At 33.2% G+C, this 16,375-nt stretch overlaps 1 protein-coding gene and 1 pseudogene across 1 annotated transcript in view; both read left to right on the top strand.

Annotated features, from left to right (window-relative positions):
- Positions 1–5,424: 5,424 nt before the first annotated feature.
- Positions 5,425–9,718, top strand: LOC112027805 (cytochrome P450 76T24-like; annotated as a pseudogene).
- A 1,766-nt stretch (positions 9,719–11,484) lies between these two features.
- LOC112027807 (cytochrome P450 76T24) overlaps positions 11,485–16,375 on the top strand; it is an 8,455-nt gene continuing 3,564 nt past the window's right edge. The window contains 2 exon segments of the mRNA XM_065769412.1: positions 11,485–11,914; positions 13,398–13,969. Of these exon segments, the coding sequence (XP_065625484.1) occupies positions 11,608–11,914; positions 13,398–13,969 (879 nt within the window). The 5' untranslated portion in view covers positions 11,485–11,607.

Here is a 16,375-nt window from a genome sequence, read left to right as displayed (position 1 = left end):
AGTATGATGGCAGCAATGCCAATTTAGAGGATTGGCTGTGGCTGGAGAGTAGGGAATGTGGAGAATCCATTGAGGTCACTACAGATAAATGGATCCCAAATTATCCTTCAAATAAAATTTTACATCCTATGCATGAAGTGGAGGAGGGCTGGAGGATTTCAGTCCTCATTGACTGGGATCTTCACTAGTGGAGGAGGGATATAATTATGGCAAACTTCAATCGAGACGAGGCTAAGGATATCTGTAGAATTCCTTTGAGCCATAGGTTTGTGGAGGACTCACTTGTGTGGCTGCATAATAAGAGTGGGGTTTACACTGTTTGGCCAGGGTATCACTTAGCAAGGTTGGTAATGAGGAAGGAATACTGGGCTGAGTCATCAAGAAGGGCTGGAAGGCAACAGGAGTGGAGTGCATTATGGAAGATGAAGGTACCTAGTAGTAAAATAAAGGTATTTGGTTGGAGGGCTTGCATGATATCCTTCCAACCCGTGTGAATTTAGCAAAGCGTAAAATCATTCTGGACAATGTGTGTCATTGTTGCAAATGTGTACCTGAGAATGCGGTTCACGTTATATGGGAGTGTGGGGCAACCCAGGATGTTTGGATAGGAAGTCTCACTGTGTTGCAGAAAGTTTTGATTAACCAGTTTGATTTTATGTAGTTATTTGAAGCTTTGGTGGATAGATTATCGGTGACAGAGCTTGAACTTTTCCTTGTTTAAGCATGGATTATATGGAACCAGAGGAATGTGGTTTTGCATGGAGGACAAATGAAGGGCCCACGATGGTTAGATAACAGAGTAGCAGGATTGTTAGAAGAGTACAAGAAAGCTCAGGCAAATATGGTGATCACAAATGTAGCACTAAGTGGAAACTATTGGCAGCCCCCACCTCAGGATGTTTATAAACTGAACTTTGATATAGTAGTTTTCTCAGACTTGAACTATTCTGGCTTTGGTGCGATAATTAGAAATTCTGTAGGTGAGGTGATGGCCAGAATGTCGGCTAAGGGAGACCATGTCCACAACAGCGAGGAAGCAGAGGCCCTGGCATGTCGAAAGGTAGTGGAGTTTTCCATGGAAGCTAGATTTTCAAACCTGGTGATTGAAGGAGATAATTCAAATGTGATGAGAGCAATATCGAGTTTTGCAGCTAATAATTCTTTGTTGGGCCATATAGTTGATGACATCCAATACTATATTAGTGGAAGGCAGTATGTTACATTTAGCTGTGTGAAAAGGGGTGGAAATATGGTGGCTTATTCCTTAGCTAAATTTGCAGGAATATTGGGGAGGACATGTATTGGGTGGAAGATGAGCCTCCACCTACTTTAGATGCTCTGTATCTTGATCGTTTACATATTAATGAATGAATGAGTGATTTATTTGTTTTCAAAAAAAAGAAAAAAGAAAAAAGAAAAAAGATACGTAGTCTAATACAAGATAAAACACATTTTTCATTTTTTTTTTTATTTTTTTTTTTTTTATCTTTACCAAAGTAGGGACCAAAAAAAAAAAAAAAAATCTCTCTCTCTCTCTCTCTCTCTTTATATATATATATATATATAAATACACACACACACGTATGTGTGTTTGTATATGTGTATGCATGCATTTCTTAAGATATTCTAGTTTTACACACTTAAAATTATAAGTGTTGTCGATATTGTATTTTGTTTGCATTCGATTTACATATTAGACACAAAATTCCAAAAAAAAAAAAATCATATTTTTACCAAGGGACTTTGGGAATGTCTAGATCAACATGGTTTATCCCATTTGTGCATTGGAGTACTAGAATTGCTAGTTCATGTCAAAATGACCAAAATGCCCCTAATTAACCGAGAGTTTACCCAAGTTCAAATTTGTTCATGGTTTCACCATAATGTCATTTTTCATGTTTTTATTTTATTTTTTTTTATTAGTATCAAAACCAATGTTTTTAAAAGGTTTTTATCATCTTTGACCAAGTTTGAACCTAACTAACCCAGAGTTGACCGCTGTTTGAACCGAGATTTGAGATAAGTCCAAATCATATGAAAGAATACTGAATTCCCTTTAAAAAGATTACTCATAGGACAAAATTGGAGTAAATAGGGTTAAGATATCATAAAATCATCATTAGGTGAGGGAAAGTGATGCATAAGCCCACTTCTAAGGCTCACAAAATTTTGGTTTGTGGTCTGATCTTTGAAATCAGAGGACATGGAAATTAGACATCTTTTGTCAAATGCCATTGGAATTGGTCCAATCAAAGTTCAGAAAGGTCGTCAAAAAAGCATACGAAGTTGAAGGTTCAAAAAACTGAAGAGGACAAAATTGCTGACAGAATGCTTGACAGAGATACATGATAGAAGCAAATGTCATCTTAGTACTTGACGGAGGCACATGTCATTTTTATATTGTTGGTTGTGACCAAACTTTGCCTTTATTTTAATAGATTTAAAGAAATGAATATTAAGTCATTTGGAGCTATGAAATATAGTGCTTGACCTTAATATATATTTTAAAATCGCTGTGAAACAACTGATATCTTACTATCACACAATGTGAAATATCTTCAATTATGTAAGAATAATTATTTAGTTTTTTCAATAAAATGATATGTTCTAAAACTTCAGAACAAAAACCACGGAACGCACAAGTCTTCAACTAGTATATATAAAAGTAGGAATTTTATTCAAAGTGGTCTAAGTTTTTGTAAAGTGGCATATTCCTTGATAATTCTCTTCATTTAGTCCTTTGCATCATCAACATATTGCATTTATATCAAAGTATTATTTCATTTCTAAAAAAGGAAATAAAATACACTATATTAAGTCTTCCACCCTAAACAAGCTTTGAATTATTTGTCTTATTATTTTCAACATTTTTTTTTTCTATTAAAAAAATTGATAGATTTTTTTAATTGATAAAATGATAATTTTCTAGTAGTTAATTAATATATAAATAAAATTCTTTTTTCGCTCACAATAAGTTAGGTGGGAGGATTGAATTTAGGCTCTGCCAGGCACATTAATACTAAAACTTGGGTTGGAGGTTGTATCGAATATTTTTCGGGGGTTTAAGCCAATATTGATGTTTCAACCGGTACAGTAAAAATATATTAAAAAAAAAGTCATTTAATCTAATGCAATGGATTAATATATGGAATTATACAAACAGTGATAACTATCACCTCGAAATAAAAATATTTCGTTCTATTGAACAAACCAAAACAACATCGGAGTACGAAATTGACTCCCTTGGTTATAACACATAATGAGTACTATTCATAAACTATATAAAAAAAACAGATAAATTACTATTTTAGTCCTAATGTTTATACCATGTGTAAATTTGGTCCCTAATGTTTCAAATGTATCTATTTAGTCCCCAAACATTTTGGCACTATGTCAAACTAGTTCATATTGTTAACTGATGGACAAAGAATATTGACGTGGCTAACAAAATAAAAAATGTAATATACTAAAAATACTACAAGTTTTACTACATAAAACTTATAAGCTGATATAGCAATGAATGTGATTGATGAGTTTCAACCACCTTATAAATTAACAATTTGGTTGCCTGTTTGTGATCGGTGATACATTAGTTTAAGCTAATTTGAAGCTCATTAAGCATAAAGAGAAAAGGACTAAGCATTGTAGTGGTAAGCTTTACATCTTTATCGTTAATATTGAAGTTACCTATTTAAGAATTAATATTTATAGTAATTATTCGAAATGTTGGTTTCATATTATGATAAGTTTAGTATAATATTACAAGAAAATGCTCATTTATTTTCTTGGAAAAGATTAATAGACAAATATGATAAATTAAGCACAAATATTACAAACATGTAGTCTATTAGGACAGTCAATAACTACAGCCTTTAAAACACGTCATGTGTTCAATTGAGGTCTAATATGAATTGACAAGAGATTAAAATTAAAGCGAACAACAAAAATTAGGTACAACTTATTAGATTTCCCAATTAATATCAAACGCTTAAACTATAATAGATTTAATTTTCATTAAAAGATAAAATTATTTATCCTTCAATGATCAATGCAATCTTGCGTTTGAATCTAATTGTGGAAGGTAATGTAGAGAATTTCAAGAACTGTACCTAAAATTTTCCCCTTTTTAAAACAGTCCAAGATCCAATAGATCAATCTTCTTAGGACAAGTTACCTTGCTAATGGGTTGAGTTCCGTAATCATATTCATATTGACCATTTCAACAGAATAATTTGATTCATCCTCCCTTTTAGCTAATTCAGATGTCAAGCACTCCTTCAGTTTCGCCACCACCTCACTCATGGGTGGCCTTTTAGTGGAGGTGGAAGACACACAAACCATTGCTATTTCAATAGCTTTCCAAGCAGAGTTAGCATTGAAATCTCTATGCAACCTTGGATCAACAATATTTTGAATATCTCCTTTATCGATCATGATTCTCACCCATTGGCTTATGTGAGTGTTTTCACGGGATCTTTCTATCACAGGTCGACCTGTGATTATCTTCAAAAGAACAATTCCAAAGCTATAAACATCACTTTTCTCAGTTAACTTATATGTAATTGAGTACCTGCAAGCCAATGCATGTTATTATTATTATTATTTTTACTTTCCATTATAACAAGTTCAATTCTCAAATTATTTCCATTGGTCGTTAATTGGTACAAGGTTTGTTTCATTTTCTTTATAGAATGGTCACATGCTTTTGTGGATTATAAATACTTTTTTCTTCTTCTTATAATTACTATTGTTTAACAAAATGAATTAGAAGATGATGAATAAATTAACAAAAATACTCACTCGGGGTCAAGGTACCCAGGGGTGCCAGCAACATGACTAAGTGTAGTCTATAGTTCTCAGAACCGGACCGGACCGGGAGGTCGGACCGTGAAAACCGTGAACCGTGATGAAAACCGGTTTTTTAAGCATAAAGAACCGGGCATATGTGGCAATTCCGTGAACCCCTAAAACCGGGGTTGGACCGTACGAACCGGTCAAGAACCGTGCGGTCCAACCCTTTAACAAATTTTTTTTTTTTTTATTTTTATAAAAACAACAACTTAACACAATTTTATTCTACTTAATTAAATTATCCATCTCTTACAAGGAATAAAAAAAATTATAATTAAAATCCTTCAAAGATATCCAACTTTACTTCAAAAATTAATTATAAATTTTAATGTTTTCATGGTTATTATTTTATTTTATTAACTTTCTTATTTAATTATTAAATATATGCTTGAAAATCATTAAATTTTCCTCACATATATAGATATATTAGTCAATTTTGCTAGTTTTATAAATTTAATACCTATATTTAGGCTTTAATTAATTATTAAATTAATTATGACGTCATCGTGGTTCGACCCCGGTTCGACCTCGGTTCAACCTCAAAAACCTTGAACCTCTCCCTTTTACGGTTCAATGAACGGTCCGGGTCTGAAAACCTTGGTTAACCAAAGTTGCAAAAGTGGTACACCCATTGATATTGGTCGAGTTGTATTCACAACAGTCCTTAATTCCATATCAAACACACTTTTCTCTATTGACTTAGCCCAGTATGACTCAAATTTGTCCCAAGAGTTCAGGGATCTTGTGTGTGGTTTAGCCAAAGAAGCAGGAAGGCCAAATATTGCTGATTATTTCCCTGTACTTCGTTTGATTGACCCGCAAGGTGTACGCAAAAGGACAAGGATTTATTACTCCAAATTGTTGGGGATTTTTGATGGAATCATCAATCAACGACTCCAATTAAGAGTTTCATCAAAGGGTTCTAAAGCAAACAACGATACACTAGATTCACTCCTCAATCTCATTGAAGAAGATAATTCAGAGATAAGCCTTTTTGATATCAAACATTTGCTTCTAGTAATTGACTACCTCTTTAAAACTTTGCTTCAAAGAAAATAACTAAAAAAAAAAAAAAGGGTTAACTACGTATTTGATCCCTATCGTATTCACCATATTTCAATTTAGTCCTTAACCTTTCAATTATGTCAATTTGGTCCTTGTCCTTTCAGTGTTGCATCAATTTGGTCCTTACCATTATTTTTAGGATGAAAATTAATGACTCGTCTAATGGCCAAAATTAAAAAAATAAATAAATAAATTAGACTTCGTTGATGTGACAATACACAAATTTTATTTTGTCCATTTGTTATGTCATCAATTTTCATTTAAGATATAACAATAGGGACTAAATTGACACGAGACTAAAAGGTTAGAGACCAAATTAATACAATTGAAATGTTAAGGATCAAATTAAAATATAGTATATAAGATAGGGACCAAATATGTAATTTACTCAAAAAAATTACTTAAAAAAATGTAATTTTACTAATCTATAATTGTGGTTTGAAACCACCTCTTTTTTTTTTTTTTTTCCTTTTTCTTTTTTTTTCTTTCCCATTATTTACCTATTAAAAATAACAAATAATAATATTTAATGGTAGGCTCAAAGAAGTTTTCTGATAAATAATTTTGAGTTTTGTGAATATAAACTTTGTTCTCAGTGGAATATAGTTTTAAGTCCTAACAACTTTTGCTTTTAAAGAGGTATATATTTTAATTTCACGAGACCTGTTTCAACTTTTTGTATTTCTTTTTTCTTTTTCTTTTTTCTCTGTAAATTATGAATTTTAAGATCTTTGTTAAATAAACAAGTTTTTGATTCAACAATACAAACCCTAAAAAATTAGCAATGACAAAAATAAATAGATAGAGTTAGAAAGATCTCACAAACTATAGAATCACACAAAATGCTTTGTCTTTAAAAGTTGATTCGTACCACCCGGAGTAGAACTCGGTGTGAATAGTTGCGGCTCCAGGATTTTCTTTTAGGGGGGTCAATAGTGTCTTGAGCTAGGATTTGTTGTGGGGAGTAAAAGATAAAATGAATTTTTTTTTGGTATATACAATTGTCATATTACATATAATAATCTAACATAGTATTTGAAATAGTATACAATACAACTATCTTGTAAAATAGTCTAAAAAATTATTAATAGTTTAAAGATCTGTAAGAAAACAACGATAGAATGCATATAAATAAATATAAATAAATAACTAATCATAATATTTGTCAAATTAATAATAATTTATTATAATCATATGTAATATCAGTTAAATAAAAATATATGATAAAGAAGAATAGTAACACACCTAAGAGTTGGTCTGAGAGTAAACATTAAACTAAGGAAAATAAATAGTAACTTATATAAAATTTTGCTTTTGAAGTGTATGGATTTTTAGTCACACGTGTGGTCATTCTCTTGAAATTGGAGTAAACACTAAAAGACTTTTTGAACTAAAAAAATTGTAGAACACTTACCAAACTACTTGATTAGATAGAAAGAGATATAGAAGGGAGAAAGAGAGTATGAGAAAAGAATCATAAATGGAAATACAAATCAATTGGTTGTACAAGTGGTGTAATTTTTTGTCGATGAAGAAGAAAAGTGTAGAAAAAAACAGTTTCATTCTACCATCAATAGTAAAGTAAGCCAGAGTCCAAAGAGAATGTTTATTTATTTTTTAACAAATGAGCAATTTTAATAGTAGTGCTATTGACAAAACATGCAATCAAATTTAGATGGCAAGTTATTAAAGGTATTTAAAAAAGTGATGTTAGTTAAGGGTTTAGATAAAAAGTCAATTACAACTTGTCACTTAACTTTTATTATAAAAATATTGTGAAAATATTATAAAAATAGCACTAATATGATCATATTTCAAGTTTATTTCAATTGGGTTTAAACAAAATTTAAGGTTAAGGTGTTCAAAATTTTATTTTAAGGCTCAAAACAAAAAATAAATAAATAAATAAATAATTTTATATATAATTTTTTTTTTGGGGCCAAGCCAGGGTTCAAATGAACCCCCTGGCCTGGCTGTAGAGCCGCCCCTGGGTGTGAATGACTCTCTTGGCCGAACAACCACCCAAGATCTCACAAACTATAGAATCACGCAAAATGCGTTGTCTTTAAAGGTTGATTCGTGCCACCCGAAGTAGAACTCGGTGTGAATGGCTCTCTTGGCCGAACAACCCCCAAGATTAGATTATAGTAATTTCTTCAAGTTGATCACACACTCAGGCAAGAAAAACTAAAAACAACCTTACTCTTCCCTTTCCTTTCCTTAAAATAAATAAATAAATAAATAAAAAATTTAAAAGAAAAAATTGAAGCTGAAACTTCTGCGCAACAAAACAGAGCAAAGACAAAGGAGATATGCGGCTGGAGAAGAGGAAGAAAAAATGATAACTGAATAGTGTGTGTTGTAGGGTTTAATAAGCTGACTAAGAAAAAGGCATGGGCTGCTCCCAACAGTTACTATGCAAGCCATCAGGCAGCACAATAAATGGCCCAACGAGCTGCTGCTTTAATGCCCAACAGGCAGAACCAAAATGGGCTGAAAAATAAAGAAGGGAAAAAGGAACAAGAGAGATAGAAACAACTTTAAGTCCAACCCAAGCCCAATTCCCACCTTTAGCCCATTATCTTTTAAGCTATTACTTAAAAGGTGCAAAGGTTTATAAACATATATGAAAACTCATCTCTAACCAATGTGGGACACAAGCATAGTTTAAGAGTTTAAAACACATACTCCAACAGCAGCTCCTCATCGTAATCGATAGTTTGAAGTCAACATATATCATCATAATCTTGACAATTACATAAAGACATTTATGACCCCATGAACACATTTATGACCCCCATTTTGCCAAGTATAACCATAATTTGATTTGTAATGCACATGTATATGATCATAATTTTAGAATGTTAATCGGTGCAACCTGTGCAACTATCTTCAGAATGATAAAGTCTGTTATTTATGTGTTCAAACAATTCACATATTTGGGAATTTCATAGAACATTTAAAGCAAGAATGAATGTTAATCACTCTATATGACCAGTTTCCATCCTCATATAGTTTCAACAACTTAATGCCTAGTTAAGATCTTTGTTAGTTTGTGGGCCTTAACCTTTAACACCAATGGTAACGTCAAGGACACAAAACTTTTTTTATAATTTTCGATATTATTTGTTGTGATTAGAATAACCCAAGCCATAATCTTAAGTAACTTAGCTCTCACACTTCTTTGTTGCAGGACTTATTTCATGCGGCAATCGCCACAACGTCAGGCACAGTGGAATGGGCAATGACAATGTTATTACAAAACCCAGAAAAAATGACAAAAGCCCAAGTTGAGCTTGAAGAAGTCCTAGGCAAGGCTGGGTGTATTCAAGAATTAGACATAACAAAGTTCAATTATCTTCAAGCTATAGTGAAAGAAACCTTAAGATTGCACCCATCAGCACCATTTCTACTTTCCCATAAGGCTATGATAGACGTAGAAATATGTGGCTTTATTGTGCCCAAAAATGCACAAATACTAATAAATGTGTGGGCAATGGGAAGAGACTTTAGCATATGGCCAAACTCAAATTTATTTATGCCTGAAAGGTTTTTAGAGCATGCAATTGAGTTTAAGGGCCAAGATTTTGAACTAATTCCCTTTGGAGCTGGAAGAAGAATATGTCCTGGATTGCCATTAGCTAACCGAATGGTGCCCTTGATCTTGGCTTCTCTTGTTCACCACTTTGCTTGGAAACTTCCTAATGAGATGAAGCCAGAAGACATGGACTTGGGTGAGATGTTTGGGCTTACTTTACATAAGGCAGAGCCTCTCTGAGCTATCCCCACTAGATCCTTGTAACTTCGATGTTTGTTATTAGTCCAACAATATCTATGAATTTTTCTGTGTTTAATCGAAAATTATAATATACTAAAATTAATTCAATATATGTGATACTATCAAATTTTTATTAAAACCCAAAAATTATAATATATTAAAACTAATTCAAAATAAATAATAAGACTTCTTTAAAAAAAAATTATGTGGGGATGAACATGAGCTCAGGCTAAGAGCCAAAAGCCCAACAGATCATTTCTTAAAAGATGGGTTCGGCCCAAAGATATGAATATGAATATAGAGGCCCAAGGAATAAAAGATAACTCCCCAAAGTGGATCCCATGGAGGAATGGGTGGACTTCCATTACTAAGGTCCACTACCGAGGTGATAAGTAAAGCCTTTGCAGATAAGCAAGGAACCACAGGTGACCAGTTCCCCTCTAGACCGAGACGCCACCTTCCATCAAACTCACCTCAAGAAACGCTATGAAGAGATAAGGACCACTAGAGCAGTCACTTCCGCATTAATGAAATGTTTTCACCTAATCTTTGTCACATTAAATGCTAATTAACTAGCCTAAACAATGAAAACAGCCCCAAAAGTCCTATTTCATGATAAAAGAGTTGCAGAGCAGAATTGATGGGATAAATATCCCCCAAATCCAGCTAGGAACAGGCTAGTTGGGAAGAGAAGTAAGGGGAAAATGTCTATAAAAGGAGGAGAGGTACAATAGGTTGAGGGGTTCAGTAAAATTAAGAGAAGAATTTTAGAGAAGAACAACAGAGAGAAAGTTGTAGCCAGTGAATATGTCTAAGAGTTTTTGGTCTTTTGATCTTATCCAATGCACCTCGAGAAACTTGTTTCTATATCAATAAAAGCCTTCCTTAGCCTCTCTTATCTTTCAGTCTGCTGTTAAGATCTCCCATTGTTGAATATTTTTCCCTTTTTCTCTTTATAAATTAATTGTGCAAGTCATCCTTCATCACCTTTTTCTTTTGGTGACTGTTTTTCACACCCACACTTTGAAATTGTTGATAATTAAGTTTCCAATGAGAATAGTATTATCTTTTTACAAATTTTTGGTAATATTGTTTCGCTTAAAATAAACTAATTAACAAATTATAATCTTTGATTTATTTATAAAAACTTGATTGTTTATAAAGTTATATTATATTATATTATATATATATATATATATATATCTTACATCAAAATGGCCAGCGTACTAGTACCAATTGAAACATACTTTAAATTACTCCAAAAAGATCATAATATAATCAAGATCCCCTATTATATATATATATATATCTTACATCAAAATGGCCAGCGTACTAGTACCAATTGAAACATACTTTAAATTACTCCAAAAAGATCATAATATAATCAAGATCCCCTACAATCACGGTTTAAACACCGAATTTCACTAAAATATAAAGTATAATTAGGTTGCTACATCTTTTATATTCTGAGTGTAATTAGTTACAATAAACTTTTGTCATAGTATAATTTTTTTTTTTTAAGAAGAAAATCATGGTATAAATTATAAATAGAGACTATAGAAATAGGATTTGCCGTAGATTGGATTATAAAATATAATTGGAATACTTGACCTAATAAATCTCATAAAAAAAAAATACGATTATACCTTTAATTAAACAATTTATTAGATTCCATCAACAGCCAAAACTTCGCCAGCTAGCAAAGTCCAAATTTCTAATAAAAACGAAATAGGCTCTTAAACCAATGGCCGACTTTATATTCGGCCGCTTTAGTTGTCTTTTGTATCCGAATCTTGTTCTAATCCACAATGAATTTGAGGCACACCCCTAGCTTTCTTCTTCTGGAATCTGGATGAACATCCACCACTTTCTAGTGCCCCACACAAGAAATACAAACCAACTTTGAGTTAACGATGGACTACTACCTAGTATTTTTGCTGATAGTTCCCTTTGTGTGGGCATCAATTCGTTTGCTGACCTTCAAACTAGCAAGCCAAACTCTCCCCCCAGGCCCCAAGCCTTTTCCAATCATTGGAAACATCTTGCAACTTAGCAACTTACCCCACCAAGCTCTTGCAAAGCTCTCCAGAACTTATGGACCCTTAATGACTCTCAAGCTTGGGAGCATAACAACAATAGTCATTTCCTCTCCAAACTTAGCTAAAGAAGCACTTCAAAAAAATGACCAAGCTTTCTCTAGCCGAAGCATCCCAGATATATGAGAGAAATAGAATTTGGGAAAACTGAATTGAATCTTATTAATTTAGTTTATGCCTTATATACACCATTAGTTTCACTAAGAACGAATAACAGAGGCTGTTAAGCTTAATAACAGAATAACAACCTCTCTCATGTGTGCCTTATTTCCTACTCACGTGTCAACACTTATAACAGAAACTAAACAAAAGCTACAAGTCGTATTCTACTATGATACAAATGTAACTACTAAACTACAACAGCTTTAGCTTCAGATATTTCATCTTGGACATCTGCTGTGCATGTTAAGTCTTGCTTCTTTTGATCTCCATGCTTACATAAACTGTCTTGATCTTGATACTCCCCCTCAAGATGGACTTTAGGTTGATAAATGTTGATAAGTCCCATCTTGGATAAGAGTTCTGAAAACTGTTTATGACTCAAGGCCTTAGTAAGCAGGTCTGCTAATTGGGACTGAGTTCTAACATGAATAAGCTTAACAACCTTCTCCAACACTTTATTCCTCACAACATGACAATCAATTTCTATATGCTTCGTTCGTTCATGGAAAACGGGGTTAGAACCTATGTGGAGAGCTGCCTAGCTATCACAGAACAGCAATGCTTCTCTACTGTGATTAACCTGAAGATCCTTTAGCAAATAGAGAATCCAAACTATTTCACAAGTGGAAACTGCCATTGCCCTGTATTCTGCTTCTGCAGAGGATCTGGAAATAGTAGACTGTTTCTTTGATTTCCAGGAAACTAAAGAATCTCCAATGAATATACAATATCCAGTGACTAACTTTCTGGTATCTGGACATGAAGCCCAGTCTGAATCTATAAAACCTTTCACATGCAACTCTGATTTGGCTGAGAAGAAAATACCTCTGCCAGGTTCATTTTTCAAGTACTGCAGAATCTTCAGTGCTGCTTCAAGGTGTGGTTTTCTTGGTTTAGCCATAAATTGGCTTAACTTGTGAACTGCAAATGTAATATCTGGTCTAGTGATGCTTAAGTATAGTAGCCTTCCCACCAATCTTCTATACTGCCCTGGGTCATCAAGTAATAAACCTTCATGTTTGCTGAGTTTGAGATTCGCATCCATAGGAATTTTGACAGGTTTGCATCCAAGAATCCCTGCATCTTCTAAAACCTCAAGAGCATACTTCCTTTGACACAAGGAGATGCCTTTTTCTGTCCTAGCTACTTCCAAACCAAGGAAATATCTTAATGCACCCAAGTCCTTTAATTGAAATTTCTAATTCAGCATCACCTTAAACAGATCAACCTGCTCCTTATCATTGCTGGCTATGAGCACATCATCAACATATACTAACAAAACAATGAATGAATCTCCTTGTTGCCTGGTAAAGAGTGAATAGTCTGCCTTAGACTGAATGAACCCAAGCTGAATTAGTGTGCTTGAAAACTTTGAGAACCATTGTCTTGAGGCTTGTTTAAGGCCATAGAGAGACTTGTTCAGCCTGCATACAATATGGCACATGTATTTGACCACCATAAATTTTCAATGGGGTGGTTGCCCACAAATTCAAAATGGAAGAACCTTAGGAAAGCTTGTGCAACCCAAATATTTGATACACAACGTCTTGATGCCACACAAGCCCTTCGACAAACAAAGGTACATGAACTAATTGACCATGTTAACCAAAGTTGCAAAAGTGGTGCACCCATTGATATTGGTCGATTAGTGTTCACAACAGTTCTTAATTCAATATCAAACACTTTTTTCTCTATGGACTTGGCCCAATATGACTCCAATTTGTCCCAAGAGTTCCGGGACCTTGTGTGTGGTGTAGCCGATGAAGCTGGAAGGCCAAATATTGCTGATTATTTCCCAGCACTTCGTTTGATTGACCCCCAAGGTGTACGCAAAAGGACAAGCATATATTTCACAAAATTATTTGGGATATTTGATGGTATCTTCAATCAACGACTTCAATTAAGAGCTTCATCAGAGGGTTCTAAAGTAAGCAACCATGTACTAGATTCACTCCTCAGTCTCATTGAAGAAGATAATTCAGAGCTACGCCTCCTCGATATCAAACATTTACTTCTGGTAATTGACTAGCTACCTCTTTAATATTTTTGTGGTATATCATGTTTGTTTGGGTTCGAACCCATCTCCTCCTCCCTCGTTATTTATCTATAAAACAAATAATTATGTTTAATATTAGGTGAAAAATGTTGACTTTTGTGAATATTTACAAACCATGTTCTAAGTCTAATACTGTTTTAATTCATGGTAATTGATCAATAACTTCTGCCTTAATAGATGATATATATATATATATATATCTTGATTTTGAGATATACAAAAAGATGTATAAATTGAGACAAGGAATCACTTGAAAAATAGGTTTTTTTCGTAAGGGGGACTAATTTCATGGGACCTGTTAAAAAAAAAAAAATCATAGCAGACCTGTATCAATTTTTTTTTTTTTTTTTTTTCTTCTTCTTCTTCTTCTTCTTTTTTTTTTTTTTTTTTTATGAGTAAGTTAGAATTTTCTTACTTTCAGGAAATGAGTAAAAAATTTCTTGGCTTCTTTCAATGTACTAGCTCATTATCGTTATCGATAGTTTGAAGTCAACATATATCATCATCATTTTGGCAATTAGGGAAAGACTTTACGAACCCAATTTTGACAATCAGAACATTTTTTTTTTTTTGAGAAATAATTATATCATATTGCTAATCCTGTAGCTTGAACCCTTTTCTCCTTAGACCTCCAAGCACTTTGTGCATGGAGAGGTGCCAATTCTACTACAAGGCCTTTGGCCAATCAAACCATATATTGATTTGTAATGCACATGTATATATGGTTACCATTTTTTACTGTTAATTGGTACAAGTAACTATCTCAAAAAAAAAATTGTTTAACCCAATTTTGACAATCAGACCATTTTTTTTTTTTTTGGAGAAATAATTACAACATATTGCTAATCCTGTAGCTTGAACCCTTTCTCCCTAGACCCCCAAGCACCTTGTGCATGGAGAGGTGCCAATTCTACTACAAGGCCTTTGGCCAATCAAACCATATATTGATTTGTAATGCACATGTATATATGGTTACCATTTTTTACTATTAATTGGTACAAGCAACTATCTCGAAAAAAAAAAAAAAAAAAAAAGTGTTTAACCCAATTTTGACAATCAGACCATTTTTTTTTTTTTGAGAAATAATTACAACATATTGCTAATCCTGTAGCTTGAACCCTTTTCTCCCTAGACCCCCAAGCACTTTGTGCATGGAGAGGTGCCAATTCTACTACAAGGCCTTTGGCCAATCAAACCATATATTGATTGTAATGCACATGTATATATGGTTACCATTTTTTACTGTTAATTGGTGCAAGTAACTATCTCGAAAAAAAAAGTGTTTAAAGCAAGAAAACATTTTCCGTAGGGTGACCATCTTTCTCCTTTTTGTGCTGGCCATAAAGGTGTTTAATGCTAATCATAGATGATAGAACATTTAAAGCAAGAATTAATGGTAATCACTCTATACGACCAGTTTCCATCCCTCAAATAGCTTCAACAACTTGCTGGCTAGTAGTCTTTTTTTTTTTTTTTTTTTGGTGAGTTTCATAACCTATGACGTCCGCTTTTGATAATAACTTTTTATCATCAGATTAAGATACCAATTAGTTTATGGTTTTAAAATTTTGGCTTTTGGCACTAAAAAAAAAAAGCTATTTTATCTATTTTAACTCACCATTTCACAACTCCCCTACATCAATGCTTTTATTTTTCATAACAAAATTAAACACTATTCATTTATTTATTATTTCTCTCTCTTCTTTTCTGTCTCTCTCTTCTCCCTCTCTTCAACCCACAACCACTAAACCCATGACCCAAAATCAATCACCACCACCACAAACCAAATCAACCACCATCACCACAGCACAGCCACCAACCACAACCCACCACCATAGCACCATCAACCACCAAACCTGACCCACTACCACAACACCACCTTAACCCACGATCCACCACCATAGCACCACCTTAGAGAGGCAAAGCTAAAAGGCTGCTTTTTGTTGGGGTTGGGGGGGGGGGGGGGGGGTTGTTTTCCCACCCTGTTCTAGTGGATACCCATGGGTATCCATCCCACCACGCATAGATTTTTTATATATTTAATTTATTATAATTTTATTTAGAATGCAGTAATTTTTTTTTTTTTTTTTGAGTAAATTTGAATGCAGTAAATTAAATCTTCATAAAACATTAAAAAAAAAGTTCTAACTTCACAATACATTTTCAAAGCATAAAAATACAACAATTCAAAAAATAAGAAATATAAAAACAATTCAAACATAGCAAAAAAAAACAATATAAACAATATAAACAATGTAAATATTAAAACATAAAAGTATAATTCAATGATACAATATATGAAAACATCATAAATTTAAAGTTAAAAGACTAAAACACATAGTATTTCTTATAAAAAACCTAAAAGAA

The sequence above is a fragment of the Quercus suber genome, unplaced genomic scaffold, assembly GCF_002906115.3.
Source record: "Quercus suber isolate HL8 unplaced genomic scaffold, Cork oak 2.0 scaffold_1147, whole genome shotgun sequence".
In the NCBI taxonomy this organism is placed as follows: domain Eukaryota; kingdom Viridiplantae; phylum Streptophyta; class Magnoliopsida; order Fagales; family Fagaceae; genus Quercus; species Quercus suber.
Note: the sequence above shows the minus strand (reverse complement) of the source record. Positions and strands in the feature narration are given on the sequence as shown.